The 24,546-nt window shown below is 36.6% G+C and overlaps 4 protein-coding genes across 7 annotated transcripts; all 4 read left to right on the top strand.

The window, feature by feature from the left end:
- Window positions 1-3,685: 3,685 nt before the first annotated feature.
- On the top strand, window positions 3,686-5,046 carry LOC104894676 (uncharacterized). Its single transcript, XM_048644285.1, has 2 exons — window positions 3,686-4,037; window positions 4,139-5,046. Exons 1-2 carry the CDS (start codon window positions 3,686-3,688, stop codon window positions 5,044-5,046), a joined length of 1,260 nt encoding a protein of 419 aa, XP_048500242.1.
- A 590-nt stretch (window positions 5,047-5,636) lies between these two features.
- Window positions 5,637-11,047, top strand: LOC104894466 (FRIGIDA-like protein 3). 3 transcript variants are annotated; one of them, XM_048644017.2, is made up of 5 exons: window positions 5,637-6,043; window positions 6,561-6,609; window positions 8,103-9,189; window positions 9,708-9,889; window positions 10,366-11,047. In XM_048644017.2, exons 3-5 carry the CDS (start codon window positions 8,115-8,117, stop codon window positions 10,798-10,800), a joined length of 1,692 nt encoding a protein of 563 aa, XP_048499974.1. In that variant the 5' UTR covers window positions 5,637-6,043; window positions 6,561-6,609; window positions 8,103-8,114; the 3' UTR covers window positions 10,801-11,047. The 3 variants fall into 3 exon arrangements, with proteins under 3 accessions (XP_048499974.1, XP_010679002.2, XP_010679003.2); XM_010680700.4 differs by having other exon boundaries at window positions 6,550-6,609; XM_010680701.4 differs by lacking the exon at window positions 6,561-6,609.
- A 3,775-nt stretch (window positions 11,048-14,822) lies between these two features.
- LOC104894465 (TPR repeat-containing protein ZIP4) lies at window positions 14,823-19,275 on the top strand. Its single transcript, XM_010680699.4, has 5 exons — window positions 14,823-16,274; window positions 17,165-17,354; window positions 17,438-17,470; window positions 17,576-18,196; window positions 18,285-19,275. The coding sequence occupies exons 1-5, from the start codon at window positions 14,959-14,961 to the stop codon at window positions 18,936-18,938; spliced, it is 2,814 nt and encodes a 937-aa protein (XP_010679001.2). The 5' UTR covers window positions 14,823-14,958; the 3' UTR covers window positions 18,939-19,275.
- Window positions 19,276-20,503: 1,228 nt separating this feature from the next.
- On the top strand, window positions 20,504-24,235 carry LOC104894464 (rhodanese-like domain-containing protein 4A, chloroplastic). Of its 2 annotated transcripts, XR_002040048.3 has the most exons (5): window positions 20,504-21,221; window positions 22,894-22,996; window positions 23,087-23,244; window positions 23,722-23,774; window positions 23,931-24,235. XR_002040048.3 is itself a non-coding variant. In XM_010680696.3 (4 exons), exons 1-3 carry the CDS (start codon window positions 20,590-20,592, stop codon window positions 23,222-23,224), a joined length of 873 nt encoding a protein of 290 aa, XP_010678998.2. In that variant the 5' UTR covers window positions 20,505-20,589; the 3' UTR covers window positions 23,225-23,244; window positions 23,931-24,235. The 2 variants fall into 2 exon arrangements, 1 of the variants encoding a protein (XP_010678998.2); XM_010680696.3 differs by lacking the exon at window positions 23,722-23,774 and having other exon boundaries at window positions 20,505-21,221.
- The last annotated feature ends 311 nt before the right edge of the window (window positions 24,236-24,546 follow it).

Raw genomic sequence — 24,546 nt, 5'->3', positions numbered from 1 at the left:
GATATGTAGGCTCGCCCTTGGGTCTCCAAAATCTTAGAAACGGGACTGATCGGTGTATGCACTTAAAGCTGGGTCTTGGATGAGTCGAGAGCATGAGTTGAAGACTCACTTCAATTCATGGCAAAACATGAATTAAAAGGTGACATTGAAATGATATCAGTTATTGAAAGTCAGAAATATTTTGTGAATACCTTACTCCGACATAAGATAACGGAAGCTCTTAAAGAGCTTGATCATGTAGCTTGAGATTTTGGAGTGTTTTTGGTGGTGAAGAAAATGAGTTAGTCATACAAATGTGTAAACAAATGTGCTTAACAGCATATAATTACGTGTTATCAAAAGCACAAAGAAGGGGAGGGATTGCGGACCAAGGGCCTGTTCTCTTCGGCATAAAACAGCTGAACTGAACTGAACTGAACTTATCAAAGCTGAACTGAACTGAACTGAACTTATCGGAGCTGAACTGAACTGAACTTATCAGAGCTGAACTGAACTGAACTGAACTTATCAGAGCTGAACTGAACTGAACTGAACTGAACTGAACTGAACTGAACTGAATTGAACTGAACTGAATTGAATTGAATTAAATTGAATTGAATTATATTACATTGAAATAAATTGAATGTAATAAATATATAAATAATATTTTAAACAATAATAATATGAATATTAAATAATAATTATAATGATAAGTAATAATAATGAATAATAATAATAGTAGTATTTTGAATATTTTTAAATGACAGTTATAAATAAATAATATTAATAATCATAAATTAATAATAATAATAATAATAATTAATGATAGTAATGATAATTAATAATAATTATTTTATATTATTTGTATTAATATATTAATACTTGACGATGATATATAATAACAATAATATCTAAGAAGTAAATTAATATTACTATTTTCATAATTAGATTTAATAATTTAAAAATATTTAGTAATAAAAATAATGATTGGGTTGGACCGCGAAAATTACATCATAAACCGTCTTGACGCGATTTGATTGGTTTATGGGCTAAAAAAAGTGGGTTTATTTGTGCTTTGACCTAAACCATGTTCCTCCTAATAATAATTAGTAAAGCTACAATAAAAAAAATATATAGAAACAACAATAATAATAATAATAATAATAATAATAATAATAATAATACTTAATAGTAATGATATATATTAAATAATAATAATAGTAATTAGTAAAATAAATTATACCAACATAATAATAATAATATTTAACAAAATGGTTATAAAAGAATAGAGCTGAGCTGAACTGAACTGAACTGATCTGAACTGAACTGAACTTATTGGAGCTGAACTGAACTGAACTGAACTTATTGGAGCTGAACTGAACTGAACTGAACTTATTAGAGCTGAACTGAACTGAACTGAACTGAAAATAAGCTGGGGAGAACAGGCCCCAACTCCATATAATTTTTTTTATAAAATCAATAATGAAACTTGTTAGTAATCAGTGGCGGATTTCTGTTGGTCATTGTTGGTCACGTGACCAACTATTCTTTTTGGAAAAAAAAAATCAATTTAGACGTTTTCTCACACGCTCACTAACCCATACTTCGAAAACCCTAAGTCTTAAGTAGCAGCGAGCGACTCGCCGACGCCACAACCGGAACTAGGTATTGCCGGTGAGTTTGACGACACACACTGACACAAGTACACAACGCAGTTTAGTCGAGTCGCACAGTAGCAGCGGTTAGTTGAGTCACACTGTCGCCTCCTCGCCGGTGCCGATGAGTTTGTTATTTGTTTGATTTTTTTAGGGTTTTGTTCAATAAGTAGATTTTGTGTTGTTTGATTTGATTTTGTTAGGGTTTTGTTGTCTCAAAGAATCTGATTTTGTTAGGGTTTTGTGGTGTCTCAAAGAACAGTCACTTCTTCAAGACTTCACTTCTTCACTATCATAGCGGGCGGCAGGGGCGGCAGGGGTGGCAAACTTCAGGTATTCTTCTAATTCAACCTTTTTAATCTTTGCTTAATCGCTTTTTCAATTATTCTTCATAACTTCATTGAATCATTGTTGGGTTGTAAGTTGTTGCTGAAAATTGTTGTGTATTTGTGTATTTTTGTCAATTTGATTTCATTAGGATTTAGGATTTCATTACGATTGTGTTGTGATTTGGGAATTAGATTAGGATGCCAAATTGACAAATGATTGTGTATTTATGTATTTTTGTCAATTGGATTTCATTACGATTGTGCTGTGATTTAGGAGTTATATAGGATGCGAAATTGACAAATGATTGTGTATCTGTGTATTTTTGTCAATTGGATTTCATTACGATTGTGTTGTTGATTTAGAATTTAGATTAGGATGCGAAATCGACAAATGGTTGTGTTGTGAATTTGTGATTTAGGAATTATGTTACTAAGGTTAGGAATTAGAATGTTTTAGAAATCATTTTTGAATGATGTATCATGTATTATGTGCTTGATTGTATTGTGTTGGCCTTTTCAATCGACTTATTTAATCTCATAAAGTATTAATTTAATTTTTCAGAATGAAAAGGAAAAAAACGAAGGATATTTCAAGTTTTTTTTTGTTAAAATAACGTCAACTCAAAATCCACCTCCACCTTCTCCTCCTCCACCTCCTCCACCTTCTCCTCCTCCAAATCTTTCACCACCTCAAGAAAATGAACAAAATCTTCCTCCTCCATCTCAATTAAATGAACAAAATTCTCCTCATCAACAAAGTAAACAACATTCTTCTCCATCACATAATTCCAGAACCCATCTTATACCCAGATTGAGCGAATTTGAAATTGCTAATCTTCCACAAGATCCTGGAAAAAGGAGAAAGATGAGTGATTTTCATCCTGATGATGAAAGCATAGTAAGAAGAACATATCTTGATAGAAAACCTTGCCAACCTAAAAATTTTGTGTTTCCTCAAACACTTATCGGGCCAAAAAATCGTCGATTTAATGTGGATTGGTTTGACACTTGGCCTTGGCTAGAGTATAGTGTTGAAAAGGATGCTGCATTTTGTTTTGCTTGCTATTTATTCAAGGAGGACAATTCAGTTGGAAGAGATGCTTTTACTAGCAATGGTTTTAAGTATTGGAATAGATTGGATATAATAAAAAAGCATGTTGGTAGTCATAAGAGTGTTCATAGTAATGCTATGATTGCTATAGAACTTTTCAAGAACCAAAAGAGTAGCATTATTACTGGTTTATCAAAACAAACAAAAGCAACCATGAGTGCTTATCGAACACGATTAGAAGCTTCTGTTGAAACTATCAGGTGGCTTTTACTCAAAGGATTGTCTTTTCGTGGTCATGATAAAAAAGAAAGTTCATTGAGTAGAGGTAATTTTATTTCATTACTTACTCTTCTTTCACAACACGATCCTGAGTATTCTAAAGTTGTTTTCAAATTGGAACCTGACAATTATCAACTCACTTCTCCATTTGTCCAAAAAGATATCATTAATGATTGTGCAAAAGAGACAACGAAAGCAATACTTGAAGATCTGAATGGTTTTTTTTTGCTATTCTTGTTGATGAGTCCGCCGATGTTTCTGATAAGGAACAAATGGCTCTTTGCTTGAGATATGTTAATAAAAAGGGAGAAGTATGTGAGCGTTTTCTTGGTGTTGTGCATGTTCCCAATACTACTTCTTTAACTCTTAAAAGTGGTATTGAGTCATTACTCATGGAGTACTCTTTGACTTTCTCACAAGTTCGAGGGCAAGGTTATGATGGGGCAAGCAATATGCAAGGTTCAATCAATGGACTCAAAGCTTTGATATTAGAGGAATGTCCTCAAGCGTACTTTGTGCATTGTTTTGCACATCAACTTCAGTTGACACAAGTTGCACTTGCTAAAAAGAATTCAGATTGTGGTTGGCTTTTTGTTGATGTACTTGCACCTCTCTTGAATTTTGTGGGTGGTTCACCTAAAAGGAAAGAATTTCTTCGAGAGAAACAAGCTCAACGAGTTGTGGAAACACTATCCTTAGGTGAACTTGAATCGAGAACGGGTTTAAATCAAGAACGTGGCTTAGGTAGACCTTGTGACACTCGTTGGGGTCCCACTTTAAAACAATTTTGAATGTGCTTGATTTGTATCCTTCAATTCTTGAGTCACTCGATAAAATTGGTGAAGTTTTTGATGCAATTGATTCAAATAAAGCACAAGCTCTTACACACTTGTTGATGTCATTTGATTTTGTGTTTGTGGCACACTTGATGGTTTCTATATTTGGAATCACAAATGCATTGAATGTGGCTTTGCAAAAACGTGATCAAGACATTGTAAATGCTATGGCCATGGTTGATGTAACCAAGATCAATCTACAAAAGATGAGAGATAAAGGATGGGATTTTCATATGGAAAAAGTCACTTCTTTTATGGCTAAATATGACATCGAGATTCCAAACATGAAGGAGAGATATCATGTTCCGGGGAGAAGGATGTTTAGAGGTAAGAGCCCACAAGTTACAAATCTTCATCATTTTCGAGTTGAAGTTTTCTTAAGTGTCATTGACCTTCAATTGCAAGAACTTGAGAATCGGTTTCCGGAGATAAGTAAGGAACTACTTGTGTGTATGTCTTGTTTTAATCCTACTAACCGATTTTCTTCCTTTGACAAAAGAAAATTGATTCAACTTGCCAAGTTTGATCCCAATGAGTTTTCAAGTACCGAAATGATATTTTTTGATTGGTCACTTGAAAATTTCATTGTTGATGTTAGAGGAGATGAGAGATTTTGGAATTTAAAGAGTCTTCACGAGCTTTCAATGAAACTTGTTGAGACAGGAAAGTCCGAAACTCATGATCGGGTCTATTTGCTTTTGAAATTGGTGTTGGTTCTTCCCGTTGCAACTGCAAGTGTAGAAAGAGTATTTTCAAGTATGACGCAAGTGAAAGATAAATTGCGTAATAGCATGGGAGATCGAATGTTGAATGATTGCTTCATTACTTATGTGGAGAAAGAAATGTTTTTGAAGGTTAGCAAGGATGATATTATAAATCGATATCAAAATATGAAAACTCGTCGAGAACAATTGTAATATTTTCTAAGTACTATTTGGTTGTAATAAGTACTACTTTTAGGTACTATTTTATTGTAATATGAACTATAAATTGATTTTATTCGAGGTAGTTTTCTTTAAATTCATGAATTATCTTGTAGGATATGCGTATCCGTACCCGTACACGTATCCGTCTCTGTGCAACCTAGGCGGTAGTGACCAACTATTCATAAATTCCTGGATCCGCAACTGTTAGTAATTCTAAACGCAAAGTCACTATAAAATTAGTCACTTTCACTTACATTTTAACATTTGTTTATTTACAAATGTGTAAAAAATGTGCTTAAGAACATATAATTACATGTTATCAAAAGCACAAAAAGAAGAAGGAAGATTCAAACCTATAACTTATCGCTCATTACACCTCAATCCTAATCTTAATTATGAGGCAAAAATATGATTCGGTTTCAAATGTGCACAGAGAACAAATGTTGACAATAATTAGGTTTTATTCAAAGTAACGCGGCGGCAAAAAAATACACAAAATCTTGTTTTTCAGTTTCCATTCCTTCCCTAATTAAGACAACACGACTCTAAAGTCTGACCTAGAGAAAGAATGTCTACCGTAATACGAGGAACTGTAAACAAAAAAAACAACGGAATTTCTCGAAACCCCGTGAATCGTGATATTTGATTTTTCTTCTTTTATGCTAATTTCAGTACTACAAACCACAAAATTTTATCCTTTATTTCTTGCTAGACTGGCAAAAAAGCAAAATTCCTGTGTCGGAAGGTAGGCAACTGGAGGAGAGAGAAAGAAAAGTTGTTTGAGTAATGAGATAAAGCTTTCGCTGTTTTCTCTCTCACACTTTCCTCTTTCTTTCTCTCTCTTCTTTTACTTTCTCTCTCTAGGGATTGCGCACTCTCTCTACTCTAGTCTCTACTATACAGGTGCATATCACTATGGAGTATGGACTGACAAATATCCACACACAAATTTCCTGATGTTATTCTCTCTTTTTCACTCTTCGATTTGGTATGTTTTCTCTCTCTATCGTTTTTTTTTATTTTACCGCTTTATTTGATCTTTTGATTTTTTTTGTTAGATCATGAAATTTTGATGTTATTTTGCTAGAAAATGATGAATTAGTGGACGAATTTGTGTTTTATTGTTGTATTTGATGTCGCTTTTCGAGGAATTGAATTTGCTTGAGCTTGCTACAGTTTGTTGCTATTTTTTTTGTTGTTGTTGAATTTATGTGAATTTTTTTAGCTAATTTAGCTGGAAATTGTTGAAGAGGTGAATTAATTTGATGTTTATGTTTGTAATTGTTGTCGCTTTTTTGAGAATTTATTGTTTGAGCTTGGTGTAGCTTTTTGCTTTTTGCTATGGAGTTCTAGATCTGGAAAATTGATTGTTTCCTTTTTGTTTGCTTTAGTTTCTGTAATTTTTGGTGATTTTTCGTCGTCTGAGCTTATTTTACTGAGAAATGTTTGAGTCTCGGTGGTTTAGTTTGCTTTATGTATATTCAATCTTTCTAGGTTTACCGTAGATCTAATTGGTGCCTGAAGAAGTTCAAGCTGCTGATATTGTAGTAACTAGTAAGCTTCTTTTCCTTGTTTCATTTACCATATTATAGCCTTCATTTGTGAGCTTCCTAGATTTCATTTTATGTGTTTATATATTGATTTGTACCTAGTTTACTTGTAATTATCTTTGCAAGGGTTTCTTATTTCTGTTTACTTTTGGGTGTGAGGATTAGTTACTTCAGCTACATGTTGCACGCACTAATGAGATTATGATTTTAGAATTTAAAGTGGAAGTGGTGTTTGATAGTTTCCATTAAATGTTCTATTTTGTGAATTTGGCCGAAGAGCGTTGGTGTTGTAATCATACTTATGGATATTTGGTTTGTTTTGAAGATTTATGGACATAACCCCCTGTTATCAACCTTTTTTTATTTGGCGGGCTGGAGGTTTAATGAATAGGCTGTTTCTTGAATCCAGATTTACCTCATTTTTCCACAAATACACCTATTCTCATAAGTTTCTGTTTCTGTCGGTATCTGCGCTCGTTTTTTCTGACCTTACTTTTTGTCTACACGTCGCTTCTTACATTTGTCATGTTTGGTTTTGTGATTTTGAGAGGGTGAAGGACTCAGAATTTTATAAATGCTTATATTTTTGTAGTTGGAGTTTGACAAAGAATCTGATACTTTGTGATGCATCAGCCTTGCCTTTTCCCCATGCTCATTTGGCTTGTGTTTATTTTAGTGAAATATTGGAACATATGGAATTGACAATCTTTTTTTTGAATATGCCTTAATGTGTCTGAATCAATTTCTTTCTGGTTCTGCATGTTTGGGGTGCATATGCTGTAGTAGACTTTAATGAATTGACACGTATTTTAAAAGCTATGTTTGAGTACTTGCCTAGTGTCCAATTCAGCTATTTTATGACGAAAAATTTCCACAGTTATTGCCCAAATTAGAGTGTCAAAAGTGTCCATGATACTGGAATGTCGGGACACGGGTACTTTGAGGTAAATTGAAGTGTTTGAGTATCATACTTTGATATTGTTCTGAGCTTAATTGTAGGGGATACAGTGTTTTTGGTTCTGATGAAGATTTTTTTGGTGGTTTCTTGTTTTTATTGGATTCGGACAGTCATCTCGTCTATTTTCCTGATAAGTATCTTGGCTAGTTATTCATTTTGCTAAAGCTTTCGCACTTTCTCTTGTTGTATCTGGCTATCTGCTATCAATAAAATTTTACAGGATTCTGCATACATCAACCACATGATTGAGCAAAAGTGTAATACATATTCCCAAAATTGTCTACTTACCAAATGCTACAAAACATCTTGCATGAAATGCTTACATATAATTTGTCTTCTTGAAAGCTATTGTACTTGTACCTTATATCTTTTTGCGTGTTTATGTTTGGTAGTATTGATGCTGGAAGCAGGCAGTCCATAACTGTTAAATCTGTAGTTAGGATATTATTTCTGGTTTTCCTGCTGCATAGAAAGTTAGTGCTTGCCAAATTTGTGTCCGTCATCTCTAATCTTGCTTACTGATGCTTTTCTTTTGCCAGGTATCCTGTCCAATGGAAGATACTCAATCCGTTGGTGTGCTCATAGACTCTGCGACCTCTAAGATACAACAACTTCAGAAAGCGTTTGCCGAGCTTGAAAGTCACCGAGCTGTTAGCTTAAATCTGAAATGGAAAGAGCTGGAGGCCCATTTCCATGGTTTGGAGAAGTCTCTAAAGAGGCGCTTCCATGAACTGGAAGACCAGGAGAAGGAATATGAAAGCAAGACAGTAGAAGCACAGGAGATGATAGAGAAGCGTAAAGCAGCTGTTGTGGCCAAGGAGCAGGCTTCTTTAGAGAAGCTTCAGGAGAAGAGGGATGCTGCTGTTTTTGCCATTGCGATTGCTAGAGAGAAGCACCGAAGGGTGTCATGTGAAGAATATTCTGTAGACAACAGTGAGAGCCAAAGTGGAACCATGGAGGAGACACCAACTAATTCTATGATATCTGAGATTACTTCTGATTACACAAGTGGAACAGTTGAAGATGGAAGTTCAGAAGTGCAGTCAGCTGATAATGGAAATGGGGAGGTGGCGTCTTACCCGGAGCTTGTCAAATTATGTGAAGAGATGGACGCAGAGGGTCTTCATAATTTCATATCCGACAACCGCAAGAACCTTGCATCAATGAAGGAAGAAATTCCACAGGCTTTAAATGCTGCAGCTGATCCTGCTTGTTTGGTTCTTGATTCGCTGAAAAACTTCTACCGCGGTGATATGACAAACTTGGATGCCAAAAAGGATTCCAGTCTTCTGGGTCTCCGCCGAACCTGCATCATGCTGATGGAGTGTCTTAGCATTTTGTTTATGGGTCTGGATGCAGCCTCTGTTTCTGAAATAATCTCTGCAGATGTCAAGGCACGAGCAAAAGCTATTGCAGAAGCATGGAAGCCAAAGCTCAATGGACTTGACATGGAAGCTGGCAGTGGAAACTCCTTGGAGGCTCATGCATTTTTACAGCTTCTGGCAACTTTCTCTATTGCATCTGATTTCAACACGGAAGAACTAACCAAACTAGTACCTTTGGTGTCACGTCGTCGCCAAGCTGCTGATCTCTGCCGCTCACTAGGGTTATCTTACAAGATGCCAGGTCAGTGTTGTTTATTATGTATGAGCTTAAGTCTTGGAAGGAGATAAATGAAGTAGGGAAGGGTTTCCAGAATGGTTGAACTACTGGGTTTTTGTCATTGACACGTTTTCCTTCCCTTGTTTTTATCCTGCTGTTCTCCCGAAACAGCAATGTGCATTTGTGGTCTGGCTGAAATATTTAATTGTGGACATCCCAAGCTGAGAATTAGAATTTAATGCTAACCTAACTACTCTAGAGATTCACTCGCTTTGAGCTTTTTAATAATGTATTCTAATATTTTTTAACTCTTGGAATCACTTCTATATTATAATAGCCATCATAGTCGTGTCATTTTTCTCATCGACTAAAGCAATTTTACCTTTATAGTTGCTTCATAATCTAATTGTCTTTTCTTCTACTTCCTTCCATTTCTATTTTGTTTATTTCTTTTTCTAAATGTGGTTTACTCTGCCTGTCAACAGTAATCGCCTAAGTCTTGTATTTTGTTTCTACTTTTGACTTCTAGTTGGAATTTTCAGGTGTAATTGAAGTGCTGATAAGTAGTGGCAGACAAATCGACGCTGTGAATTTGGCCATCCAATTTGAGCTGACAGAGCAGTTTTCACCCGTGCCTCTGCTCCAATCCTATATAAAGGAAGCTAAAAAGGTTCTTCCTCCAGCTAAACCTGGAAATGTATCCCCTTCATCTCCCAATGCACAGGTTTCTTCTAATTTCTCCTTGTTAATATTCTGTCTAGTTACTGTAGTGTTCTTCCTTTTTACTGTAATACTCTTCATATGCGGCCCAAAAAAAGTCACTCTGGTGAGACAATTGTTAGATAAAAATTATATGGACGTAATTATTTTGTAAATTTGCCTCAATTTATAGACCTACTACATTGATAGACTAAGCATGTGATGGCATGAACTTAGCAATTTGTAATGCGTATTAGTTTTAGATTCTCTGTGGATATATTTGCATATGCCCTTCTTTTCTGTGTTGCACATGCACTTGTCGCTACTCCTGCAGACACAGACAGGTGAGAAGCTGCAAGTTATCCGAACTTGGCTGTTAAGACATGTATAGTATATGGTAGCGGAACTAGATAGTTGTACAATCTTTTACTGCAACATCCAACTAACTCAACATTCACTTCATTTTCTACCTTGTTCTTGACGAGTTGTATCATGTTTCAGAGCAATGAGGTTAATGAACGAGAGCTCAGTGCTCTGAAAGCTGTTATAAAATGCGTGGAAGAACATAAGCTCGAAGGACACTTCTCCGTGGACACTCTGGCAAAACGTGTACTCCAGCTTGAGAAGGCAAAAGCAGATAAGAAACGAGGAACTGAAGTTACTAAACCTCAATCCAAGAGGCCCCGTGCTACAAATGTGGGTTATGGTCCCCGCATCACTAACATTGCTCCCAACGCTTCCCCCTATGCTGCTAGGCTGACTGACAGGTACCCTCCCCAGTATGTTTTCGACAACAGACCGTACGTTTACACTGCTGGACCTACTGACAATCACTGTCCCCCTGTCTTGGGTGCCCCTGCTTATGGCTTCCCTCCTGGTCACGGTAATTACTACGGCAATGGTTACCAGTACCAGGCCCCTCCTTATCTTCACTAGTTAGTACTGATGCTAATTGGTGATCTTCATGAACTTCTGATTTTAACTGCTTAGTTTTTAACCCTTTTCTAAGATGTCAGGTGTTGTACGGTTAATCTTAGTATTAGGTGGGAAAAAACTGAGATAATGGAAGGCGGAGAAAAAAAAAGTTTAATGTTCTAGCCTCTTTTCAGTTTTTATGTATTATAAATTTATAATCAGACTTTTTAATCCTCTAATATATGGATCGACTGTGTTTTCTGTTGTACATTTCTTTGTAATGTTTGCGCATGTTTGTTAGCTATGATTTGGCGAGTACTTGACTCCGCTGAAACTGATGATGGTAAATTTGTGAATAAATAAAGTGCTTAGTGGATATGCATGGTTAGTCTCATGTGAAAATAAAGAGTGCTTAGTGGAAACAACTTGTTAAAGCAATGTATAGCGTATAATGTATTAGCGTATAATGTATCACGCATGTGAGTCTCACATTGATAAAAGAATTGGTAAAAGAAGAGTGATGAGTTCATTTTATAAAGCAAAAGGATTACTCTGCTTATAGCCATAAGGTTTTAAGGTGGAACCTTCTTAGTCTTGGGAAGTGGACTCTTTCTCATTGTGTTGGCTTATGCAGAGGTCCATATTTCACATGGTATCTAAGTTAGGTCCACAGTTGAGAAAGTTAATTTACTCTAAGGGGGAGTGTCAAAGTTATGACGTATGGTGGGGAAGTTCGATTTTCGATTCTATTTTAGGGCAAAATCAGACTAAACCAAACCAAAACAAATCGATTTTCACATCTCAAGTCCAGATCCAAACCAATATTCATATCAAACCACCAAACCAAACCAAAACCAAATAGAATGAATTATTTTATTATGCAATTTTTTTTTTCAAATCTTACAAATACTATAAAAATAAGAAAAGTTCAAATCATCAAACGTAGAAGAATTGAAGTACTTTAACTAAAGAAAATTAATAATAACAATGAAAAATAACGAAAATCCACAACATTCTTCGTTTTTTTGTCCTCTCATAATCGTTCAGATGGTCTTCTCTTCTCGAAATTCTTTAGGCCCAAATGATATTAGAAACAACAGTACGCAAAGAAGTTTGTTTGGCACTCTTGGTCTTGGGGCTTGGGCCCAGAGGTCCGTGCAAGCTGCTGTTAGAATTTGTTCTGCTCAAAGACAAAACTCTCTGCTAATTAGTACTCCTATGGTCAACACTGAATGTGGGTTTAGGCCTTCAAATTTTGGGTTGAAAATCGAAAGCAAATTCACTTGAAACTTTTGTGAACCTGAACAACCTTCAGAGGATCCATGAAAATACTATTTTGGAATTTTCGGGGTTTAAACTTCAGCGATAAACCTGACAATTTCATATTTGCGCTGGCTTGTTATTAAGTTTCATCCATCTTTTTTGTTCCTCCAAGAAACAAAAAGTAGTGTTGCTTATGTAGAAAGTTTACTTTAGCCTACTGGTCTTCGTTTTGTTTGTGGTGTTGATTCCCAGGATGCAAGAGGGGGTTTAGCGGTTTTTTGTTGGGGATCCTTCGATGTCAATATAGTTTGTCAATCTAGCCATTGTGTGTTCTGTAAAATATGAGCTAGTATTGAAAAGTTTGGTATATTTTGTTCTTGTATGGAGAATCGCGTCATCAACATTGCCATATCATTTGGAATGAGCTGTATACTCTTCTTCAGAATTATGACAACTATGTTATTATAGGCAATGTTAACCAAGTTGATCGATATGAAGACAAATTAGGAGGTGCTAATATCAGTAGGGGTTGGTAAGATATTCTCACTTGGAAGCTCTCTCTCAATTTACAATATTTCCATTGTCCACGTTATACTTGGACTAATAACAAGGAATATCACGATCTTATCATGGAACGACTTGACAGAGCTTATGCTTCCCCAGCTTGGATTGATGATTTCCATGCACGATTATCCGACAATTACTATTTCGGATCATGCGCCCTTCCTGCTTCAAACTAATCTTCCACCGGCTTCGAAGTTCCGGCCCTACCAAATTGAAGCTTGGTGTTTGCATCAAGGAATAGGTGTCTTGTGTCAACATAAGGATTTAATCAAGAAAGTTCACTTGCTTATTTCTATTGGAAACAAAGAACTAAGGATCTTAACACCCGCCTTGGCGAATTGCATTCTTCTTTGTTATTCAGACGTATTTGACAGTGGAAACACAAAAATCAAATATATATGTTGCGAGACAACGGAGGCAATTGGGTGGTCGATAATCAACAAGAAATCGAACAAATGATCATCAATCATTTTAAGGTCATTTACAAGGCTTCGAGTAGGCCTCCTGATGATGAAACTCAGTTGGGTGATTCTTTTGAATCGCAAGGGAAAGTCACTATTCTTTTAGCGATTTTTACATAACAACACAACTAGATTTTTTTAAGACTGAAAGAAACAACTAAGGTGGATCCCAAGATTTAGGCCACCCAATCATAATCATCTGGCCAATAAGTAAGGTTAGCTGTCGTTTGATCTCGATGAGCCATCCAATCCGCAACAACATTAGCCTCTTGAAACGCATGACTAATTTGGACATGCTCAAACTGCTTCAGATCTTCACCTGAATCTAAAATAAGAGTCCAAAGGATTTTTCAAATGTCATTATGGGATCGAGTCTCACCCCTTACAAAGAGGGATCCTCAATTTTCCCCTTAAAAGGAATTTCATCTTACATTTTTAAAAAAGAGAACGTATTGTGTCGGACTCGTCCGACCATAATCTTTGGTCGGACGACTTTCAGGTGGTTCCAATTTTTTTTCAGTTAGTCTTAATTTTTTTTCAGGTAGTCTTCATTTTTTTTCAGGTAGTCTTCATGTTGTTTTCAGTTAGTCTTTTTTTTTTCAGTTGGTTTTTGTACTTCAGTTAGCCTTACTTTGGGTTTCAGTTGGTCTTTATTCTTTTTCAGGTAGTCTTCATTTTTTTTTTCAGGTAGTCTTCATTCTTTTTCAGGTAGTCTTCATTTTTTTTCAGGTAGTCCAACTGAAAGAAAACAAAGTCCAACTGAAAGAAAACAAAGTCCAACTGAAAGAAAACATAGTCCAACTGAAAGAAAACAAAGTCCAACTGAAAGAAAACAAAGTCCAACTGAAAGAAAACAAAACACTAACCTCTGCTTTCTCTTACTTTCTCCTTCTTCTTCATTCTGCTTTCTCTCACTTTCTCCTTCTTCTTCATTCCTCTTCTGCCAGCTTAACAAAATTGTGGCAGGCAACAGTTATTTGGTGAGGGGAAGGGAAAGTAGTAAAGAATGAAAGTAACTTTCTCTCACCAAATAACTATACTCCAAACTCATATTCTTTCCCACGAACTTTCTTTCTCCTCCTTCAAACTTCCAATTTCAACCTTCAATTTCCGCCATGGAAGATCGCTTCGAAGACGAAGAAACTGACTTACACACTCACACTCACAGATCATAATATCTCGTCTTCTGAAGAACATACGAGGCAGCAAAACGAAGCTTGATCAATGCGTGGGATCGAATGTTTGAAGAAACAGTTGATCAAATACAAAGTGTTCAAATCAATGGTTTCGGCATTGATGTCAAGAGGATGTGGGAGACAACGCAAGAACTACAAATGATGGGTTATAACATCATTTTCTCTATCCTCCCCTCACCTCTGCTTCACTGCACACATCTCTTAAAATTGTACCGTACTGGGCAGCCCGTCTGACAATATGTATTGGGTCAGACGGTCTGACCCAATACTTTCACTTTAAAAAATTAGTATAATTTTTGATATTCTCCACTTTTTCTTTTCTTTTACTAAAAAGTAAAAATTACTCCTCAAATAAGTTGTTATTAGAATCTAGTCCAATAACATTGACAATTTGGTATCACCTCCAATCACATGAGATGTCTTGCAAGAAGGATCCCCTCTTCCCTCCTTACCGTTAAGGCGTTAATAATATAAACCGTAGCGATTTGTATTTTTATTTATATTATAAAATTTTCGGTGTATAATAAGTTATTGTGAATCGAATCTATCCAAATTTCTTTTAGGAGAATGAATAGTCGTACTTCTAATTAACAGCTCTTTTCCCTCCAAAACCTCTCGATCTTCTTCCTCCTCATCTCTCATAAAACCCCCTCAAAATTTCCCGGCAAAAAAAAAACTCCTCAACATAAAAAAAAATGAGGATAGCAGAGATAAGCTCTCCAGATATTCGCAAACAAGACTCAATCTCTCATACTCTTCAACAAATCGAATCCATCGTCAAACAATCCGAGCATCTCTCCCCCAAATCATCTCCTTCACCTTCCACTCTCTCTCCTCATCTTCGCCAATGCATAACTCAACTGAGTCAACTCGCTCCTTCCTCCTTCTCAAACTCAGTCAAGCTTCAGCTATGGAAGCTCAGTTACCGTCTCTGGAACTCCTGCGTCGATCTCACAAACTCCGGCGTCAAAGGACACGTGGAGCTTCGTCATTCGGCAGCCGACATGCTCGCAATCGCCGGAGATGTCGCCGGAGTTCCTTCTCCGGCGATGAAGGCGGCGTCGTTTTATTATAAGACTGGTTTGATTTGGCATGAGATGAGGAATTTTGAATTCGCGAATGATTGTTATGAGAAAGCGACGGATCTTGTTGCGAAGGTTGAAATTGAGTCGATTTCTGACCTAGGAGAGAGAAAATTGCTGTTAGATATTAATGTAGCGAGGTCGAGAACTGCGTGGGAGGTTTCGGATCGAAACGTTTCGATTACGCTGTTGAATCGTTCGAAGAAGTTTTTATTTGAAACAGCGGAGAATTTTAGGGTTCTTGCGGAGCAGTATTTGGCGTTTGGGAAAAATATGTTGATGAAAAGTGAACATTGTGAAGGAATGGAAGCGTTGAAGTTGATGAACGAGGGATTGGAGTTGTGTGAGAGAGGGCTTAGAGTGGTGAAGAAGATGGATGAAACGATGAGTTTAAAGAGTTTGAGGGACAAAACGCTGCGTTTTATAGCTGCTTTGCATTTGCAGAGGGAGGAGTTTGAGAGTGTGGTGAAATGTGTGAGGGTTTTAAGAGAGCATGGTGGTGTGAAGAGTGGTGATCAGCACCCGAGTTTGAGTGTTTTAGCAATGAAGGCATGGTTGGGGTTAGGAAGGTTTAGTGAGGCAGAGAAAGAGTTGAGGGATATGGTTGTAAATAAGGGGGTACCTGAGGGTATATGGGTTTCAGCAGTGGAGGCGTATTTTAAGGCGGTTGGTGTGGCGGCTGTTGAGACGGTAAAGAGTGTTTTTATGGGGTTGTTAACGAGGTGTCAGGTTAGTGCTTGTGCAGCTGTAAGAGTGATTTATAGGGTGATAGGGGAGGGTGGTGGCGGTGGTGGTGGGGGCGGAGAAGGGTTAAGGATTAGAGAGATAATGGCGGAGGAGTTAGTGAGTGATGAGAGGGTGGTGGAATTATTTGCTGGAGAGGAAGCTGCTAAGGAGAGAACTGCTTTACATGCTGTCCTGTGGAATTGGTGAGGCTTCAAAACTGCTATAAATAAACTAGTTTATGTTCTTGTGATTTAGTAGTTGTTTGTTATGCTTAGTATCATAGTTGGGAACTTATACATAGTGATTGCCTTCGTTCGAGTAGTAGAACTAGGGGTTTACAATGGAATATCTGAAACTAGTGATTCATTCTTGTGGGCACCGCTTCCCCTATGGTAATCAATGTTTGGCCTTTGTGATACTTAACTGAAACTCTTCTTGGCTGTGAATATCAGCACTTGAGTCCTTAGGTTGGCGACTTGGCGTGGGGACTTTTTAAAATTTTGGCTAGATATTCTGGACTATTGTTCTTCTAGTTACCAGGAGATTTCAGATCCTGGAAGTAGATGTACTTGAAGTTACAAGACCTAATTGAATTCTTTCATGGTGTTAAGTCCTAAATGTGGAAGATTATTGTTGCTTCGAATGAGAGCTTAAGGAATCATTAATAGAATATAAATCTAGTTCTATAACTACGAGAGTTAGTGCAGGGGTTGTTACTAACAAATCATGCAACACTGTCTTCTACGTGTTTTGCTGTTGTCATGATATCAATATCAAGAATCTGGTTGCTGAAGGACTTTGAGATTTGCTATGATAATGACTGAAGTATGACGTAGTGCAAACAATAGTGTGGCAAGAAGAGCATTCCAAGAAACAGCATCAACTAGGAATATAAATCTATGAAATTTGATCAGCGGCTTATTTGGTTGAATCCTAAACTGTGCATGTATTTAGATGGCATACCATGTAAGAATGGTAGCACTGAATTTTCTGAATTCTAATCAATGTGTTAATCTTTCTACATTTGTGTATATTATGAAGACTGGCGCTTTCGAAATTCCATCCTTCTAATCAAGTTGAATTTACTGACCAGTGCTGCAGCTCATTTTCGGTCAAAGGATTATGTGATAAGTGCAGGGTTATTTGAAAAGGCTATGCTTTATGTACCTAGTGGCATAGAGAACAGAATTCTACGAGCAAAGGGTTACAGAGTTCTGTGTCTATGCCACCTAGGTCTCTCCCAGCTTGATCAAGCTAAGGAATACATTGATGAGGCTGAGAAGGTATTATATCTCATGTTCATCTGCTAAAACAAAGAGAAGACTGAATATATCAATGATACTTGTGCATTCTTGCTTTTTTGCAGCTAGAGCCGAATATAGCCTGTGCATTCCTAAAGGTATCATAAGTATCAATTGATTTTTCTTATGTTGGCAAAGAATCCAAATCTCTCATTAATTCCTTCATGCCCGCACTGTAATGGTTTCTCTTCTAATTTGAACAGTTCAAGATATATCTGCAAAAGAACGATCATGCTGCTGCCATAACTCAGATGAAAGCAATGATGACCTGCACTGACTTCACTACAGCTTTTCTTTCGCTATCAGCACATGAAGCTGTTGCATGTCGTGCACTTCCAGTTGCTATTGCCTCTTTGTATGAGCTTCTTAACTTCTACACGTCAGGGAAATCAATGCCAGTTGCTGAAGTAGTTGTGCTCCGCACCATTCTTGTAATCCTTATTCAAGAATCTGGTCAAGAGCTTGAAGTCCTGAAATATATGCAGAAAGCTCAAGCTAGGATAACTGAGCTAGGACCTGATAATTTCTTTGGGAAAGGAGAGCTTGGGAGACGAGAACGAAATTGGATTGCAGCAAATGCATGGAATATAGGGACACGAGCAGCAGTGGAGAAAAACTACGAATTATGTGCAGAATTTTTGAGTTTGGCAGCTGATTTTTATAATGTCAAGTTTGACGGGGAAGCAGAAGGACACAATATGATGGCTTGCAAATCAGTTGTCCTGGCTGTTTCAGCCATGATAGCCACTGAGAAGCAAACAAAGGTTGCACTATCAGATGCACAGGTGAAGAAAGCCATAGAACGGTTGGATAGAGTTGGAAAGGTATGATTCTTGTCTCCTTTTAAATTAAGTTAGCTTTTACTATATCCTATGTTTAATCCCACTAAACTAGCATGCAATATGCTGCCAGTTGGTAGAAGCAGCATCAACTGCGAAAAATCACGCAGACTGTCAAGACGGCATGCTTGATCCCAAACTCCATATTATATACACATTGAACGCATATGACTTATATGGAAGGAGTAAAAATTCAAGATCGCAGCAGCTCCTTGTGAACAACTATGTGAATTCAACCATCTGCAATCCAAAGAATCTTCTTCAGATTGGCTTAACTGCCTCACAAGGTTCCCAACTAAATGCTGAAGTAGCAACATATGCTCTGAATTCTTGCCTCTCTGCTCTACTTGCTTCACCTCTACCAGATTATAACGACGTGGCTCTTGTTATAAGACGGCTGATTACTGTAGCTGTGGTTTACAAGGGTGATGCTGATGATGAGGTGGTGTACAATCTATACAAACAGGCACATCGAATAATGGTGGGACTCAGAGACGGCGAGTACCCTGTTGCCGAGGGAAAATGGCTTGCTACCACATCTTGGAATAGAGCAGCAGTCCCTGTGAGGCTTGGTCAGGTCGATGGGGCAAAAAAATGGATGAGTTTGGGGTTGGAACTTGCGAAGAAGGTCCCAGGAATGGAAACTTATAAGGCATGTATGGAAGACTACATTGCTGGGTTTGAAAAGAAACTTCAAGAGGATGATGAAAGGAGGCGCAAGCTTTAATTGGTGAATGACAAAGAGCAAAAAAAATGACATGATACTCTGTACAAATGCGAAAGGTAGAATACAGGTAATAGAAGAAAAAACACCAGAAGCTGGAAATGTGAATATATGTTACTGTAGTGCTTGTTTGCTTGCCATTAACGAAACCTGTGGAAAATGATTGGCATGACATGAGAATTGCATAAACAAACTAATTGAATTGAACGATGTACATAGAAGAAATGCATTTTCTGCACACAGTCCTGTTTTTTTTACAATGTGTAGTATGGTCAGGTGAGAAAAGTCGAAAACAGGTTCAATATCCAAAGCACCCTTATGGCAAGGAACTTTCAGCCTTATTAGTTCGAGCCTTCGAGGTAAGGCTGTGTAACATCTAGTTCTGTGTTCTGTCCATGCCTCGTCAACAACAGGATTTATATGGGCCGTTATTGTTGTAATAATTCTCCAACATATTTTTTTAAATTTACTTCAAAACAAAAAAAAACATTCTTGTAAAAAAACAACAATAAAGCAATATTGATATACATGGCATTACCTCGTTCGTTGCTATTACGCCATCCAAGGTATAGTTGGTATAGCATTCCAGACCCACCAACTCGAAGGATCAATTGCCCCAATAGTAAAACTAAGTAAAGCTAACTTTACTTTTTGCAAGACCAATCAAAACTCACCCTATTGCTCATGCTCTAAGGAATCTTATCTTAAAATGATCATATCTAAGCTCGAAAAAATAATTAATGTCTAATACTGCCTATATTCACAAATCACCTCTTAAAATACCTTTTAATCCTCCCTTTCTGCGTTTAAAACTGTTAATCTAAGAAATGGACCATATCGGAGAAAACCCCCCACTTTAAATCAAAATCGTGTTTGTATCCTCTAGAGTTCTACAAAAACTATATAATGTAGAGTTTGAGCAATAACAACCATTGAATAAAAAACCAATGACTCATATATCTTCTTTTTAAAATTTTCTATATTTTTTTCTCATTAAAATTCATTCCATAAATTTTCCCTTTTCACTGTTGTGAGCCCTTACCTTTAAAATATACGATTAAAACGATAGAGGGTCCGAAATCTTCAAAATCATGATACTAACCATAAAGTACCCTTTAGTTTTCCAATATTAGCTGACTGCTAAAGTTACACGTAAAATGAGGGGTTTATTGGGGCTTAGGCTATATTCAGTTCACCTTATTTTTGCTTATTTCAGATCTAATCAGATCAGATCAGAAAAAATAAGTTCAGATCAGATCAGTTCAGATCATTCTTATATTTAAAAATCATTATATCTTTCATTACATATTAGTAAAAATTATAATACTTGAATATTAATAAAGTACTCATTGAGACGAATCAAATAAGACCCCACATGACTATATTTTTTCTTATATATTGAGAAAAATCTAAAAGATAAGATATTGTAATCAGATCAATTCAAATCAGATCAGAAAAAATAAGTTCAGATCAGATCAGATAAGTTCAGATTAGAAAATTTCAGGTGAACTAAATATAGCCTTAATGTCCTATGACATGTTGCAAATTGCAAGAAGATACTACTATCACCCTATCTTTAGCCATCTTCACTCCACAATCCACATACAATTTCTTAGTCATCTTCCCTTCTTCTCTCTCACACAGACTACCTTCAATGGAGTCTCTTTCCCTCTTTCTATCTTCCTCAACTCCAATCTTCAAACCCCACAAATCTATACCTAAACCCACTCCAAATTCACTCCAAATTCCAATTCTTTCATCCTCTAACTCCCATAAACATCAAATTTCAACCTTTTTACATTCTCTCTCCTCAAAAACCTCCCTAAAACCCCATCTCTCTCTTCCCATTTTACTGGGTTGTTTTCTCCCTTCATCTTCTTCTTTTGCATCCGAAATTGCAGACTCATCTGAGCAAGTTTCTACCAGAATTAACCTTGAATCAATTCTAGTTTCAATCGATGATTTTTTTAACAAATACCCATATTTTGTTGCTGGGGTTACTTTCATTTGGCTCATAATTCTTCCTTTAGCTGAAGAATACTTGCAAAAATACAAGTATGTATCTGCTCTTACTGCTTTTCGCAAATTGCGTGATGATAATTGTGTTCAATTGTTGGATATAAGGGATGAGAAGAGTAAAGGGTATCTTGGTTCACCTAATTTGAGGATGTTTAGCAAGAATGTGGTTCAAGTTCCTTTTAATCGAAGTGATGAAGATGAGTTTTTGAGAAAAGTGTTGGAAAGTTTTAAAGATCCTAACAACATTAGTCTTTGCATTGTGGACAAGTGAGTGTTTGTTTTCATGATCTCTTTTTAAATTTTGTATTATTGTAGTATCATCTTTGAATTATTAGTATAACTGTATTAGATTACTTAAATTAAGCTCTGTGCTAGATTTTGGAACCCAACTGTGGGAGAAAGACCCTTATCATTGACTTGGTAGGTGGTACTAAATGGCGGTAATGGTAATGAAATTTATGTAATTTGTAAGGAAAATCTCCTAGTCATTAGTCATTACCTATGTTACTCCGACATGGATTGAGTGTCTACTCGGATACGGGGCTATTTTGTTGAAAAAACTCAAGTTATAGTTTAAGATGAAGTATCCAAGTAAAGTGTCGTATCGGACATGACGTGACACGACACAATGCCCCATTTTTGAGGTAAATGAAGGGGTTAGAGTGACACTGGTCATTACCATGGTAATGGAAATTCTATCCTCAGACGTGATTTTCTTCACAGATTTTCATTTATGCTCAATACCACCTCTAAAATTGTAGATGATAATGAAATTTTATGAAGTCACAAGTTTTGGGGATGGATTCTCATTACCTTGGATATTGACATGATCTTATTATTACCACCAACCAAACGGCCCATTAGTAATTTAATACTAGTTGTTACACCTTAAATGACTTAGATTTCATAAATTTTCTTAGTATATTGGAAGATACATATTGGATTATGATATATAACTGCTATGTTTTCGAGTTTTGTGAAACATGAAGATGGGCATGCTTGATGCACTTAGATTGTTCTGCAAAATTTGTTACAATTTCTTTCCACCATAATGATGCAAAAGTTTCAAAATAGACTTTTAATGAATGAAGGGAAGTTTGAGAAAGTGGACGGAATTGGTAATAGAGTTCGAGCAAAGGAGATAATAGGTTAGGAACTTGGAAATGCAGACTGGGATGAGTATGGGAGTGACTTCTGAAACTGTTGGTAGCAGCTTTACTCTAATCTTCTAAGACCTGGAATATTCCTCAGTCATCTCTATGCCCTCAAATGATCACATACATTCCTCATTTTTCCCCTTGACCAGAATCAATGGTCTTGGGAAGCAATAAAATTCATGGATAAATTTACTGTTGCGATTTTTTAGAGAGGATTTGAGTTAATGAAGAATTTTTATCCCTGCATATCCATGTAATTCAACTCCATTGACAATTGGGTTTATATTTCTGCTCGCTTTTAGATATGCCATAGACCTGAATGACTCTCTCTATGTTGGCCATTCCGTCGTTCTGTATACTGTTTATCTGTCCTGTAAATGATAAATATCAAACTATGTCTCACAAGCTGAAGTTTCACATGACATGGAAATGTCCGAAACCAAATATCACTGACTCAGTTCCCATATCAGGCTGCATTCTCTATCTGATTGAAAGTGGAAACAGTTCATGAAAAGAGAGCTCTTCATGAAAGTGGATTTTTCTAAAAAATGTGCTCTGTTTTTATGAATTTGGTAAGCACAACGAAAAATGATTTCTTGCAGCAGTTTTCATATGCCTGGTTCATGTTGCACGTTTAGAGCTCATGTCATCTTCTGTTGTACTGGAATGTGAACCCATTTGATTTACTTCCAATTCCTATTTAGTATTTCTTTTCTTCTTTATTCTCCTTTTGATTGTTTGGTTTCCTTCACTTTAATGTGCTTTCTCTGGTTGTAAGGTAGTTTTGATGGTAATTCAATCAAAGTGGCAGAATTATTAGTGAAGAATGGCTTCAAAGAAGCTTTTGCAATCAAGGGTGGTATCAGTGGCAAAAACGGCTGGAGGGTACCTTCTTCACTAGTCAGATCAATCTTGCATTTCATTGTCGTCCTATATAAATAGTATCTCATGACCTAGGATTGCTTTGACTTGCAGGAGATTCAACAGGAATATTTTCCACCATCTGTACACGTGTATGCTAAAAAAAAGGTCAAGAAATCACAACGTGAAAGCAATGGTGCTGCCAATCAACCTGATACAGATCAAGTTCAAGCCGCCACTTCTGATAAGTGACACGGGAGGACAAATTTTTGGTAGACCAACATTCTATATTTTTTCATGGAGCCTGATGCATGCTAATTCTGTATATGCATTATTTACCCCTGTGATGAAGTAGCGAAAACACTTGAGATGTGCATAAATGTGCATATGTACATAAAGGTCGATGGAAAAAACCTACATTTTTTGACATCATAGCTTGTGAGGCTCTAACTCACGGAATGCATATCTGTTATAAAAGGCACATCTAGATGTCACCGTATATTCTGGCTTTTAATGAGTGTAATTGCTAGAAATTTATAAACTTGATAGGCCGAAGTCTATTGACTCCATATATGGGCACGCTAGGTTTTTCCACATTTGTTTTCATAGTAAAAGGATCATGCCCGGCTATTGTCCTTTTAACGTGTCATATTTGCTCGATATGGTTGTGCCAAAGTCAATTTGGAGAGTTAGAGTTGCCAAAACCTTTTGTGAAGTCTGTCTTCTTTTCTCTTGCATTTTACTTTCAGCCAATTATCTTGGCATGGCTTTCCTCTCAAGACCTGCAGATTTACATTTTCAGGTGACTGATAGATATTTCATAGAAGTACTAATCATCCACTTTTTCATGTTTTAATATAGTCCATGCAGTTGGTAAAATTGTACGATATAATTGCTGGCTGTTCTTAGAAGTCTGGCATTAGCACGGTTATATCAAACTGACTTGAATGTTTATTAGGTGATCCTTACTTGCTGAAACTGGAGTAGGGCTTTGAGAGTGATACCTCAATTGCGATTGTTGGAGTATGGCTGAGTGTACGTGGGCGAATCCTGAGCAAAGCCATTGTTTCCCATTCTATGAATAGCTGCTTGATTTTGATTGTTTTATCTCAGTTTTTTATGGGAAAAACAAGGAATGCTATGTAATATTGTATACTATAGTAACTATACTGAGGAGCTTCTATTGTATGCGATATCGTATCTAATTCTAAAGCATTGTACAAAGTTGGATGACCACTTATCTAAATGATCATCTTGGACCTAGTAGTGGGATTCTTTAACAAACTTTTTTCTTAGATGCTTCAAGATTTTTTATCAAAATGATCTTGGTAGTTTGGTAAGATGCCCTTGAGTTCTTGACCAGAGATTTGTAAAAACAATCTCCGGGATCAGCGTATAGTGCATGTTTTGGCAGAAAAATGCTCAAATATTATACATAATAATGTTCAAAAGTGTACCTCTATTTGCTAATGAAAATCCCATAGTCCCAAAATATATATACTCCATGATATTACACGAAAAATAAGGTTGAGATTCGCTAGAAGACTCGGTTCTAAAAGTTTTGCATCGTCCCT

Source organism: Beta vulgaris, chromosome 5, assembly GCF_026745355.1.
Source record: "Beta vulgaris subsp. vulgaris cultivar EL10 chromosome 5, EL10.2, whole genome shotgun sequence".
In the NCBI taxonomy this organism is placed as follows: Eukaryota; Viridiplantae; Streptophyta; class Magnoliopsida; order Caryophyllales; family Amaranthaceae; genus Beta; species Beta vulgaris.
This window is presented reverse-complemented; position numbering and strand designations above follow the sequence as displayed.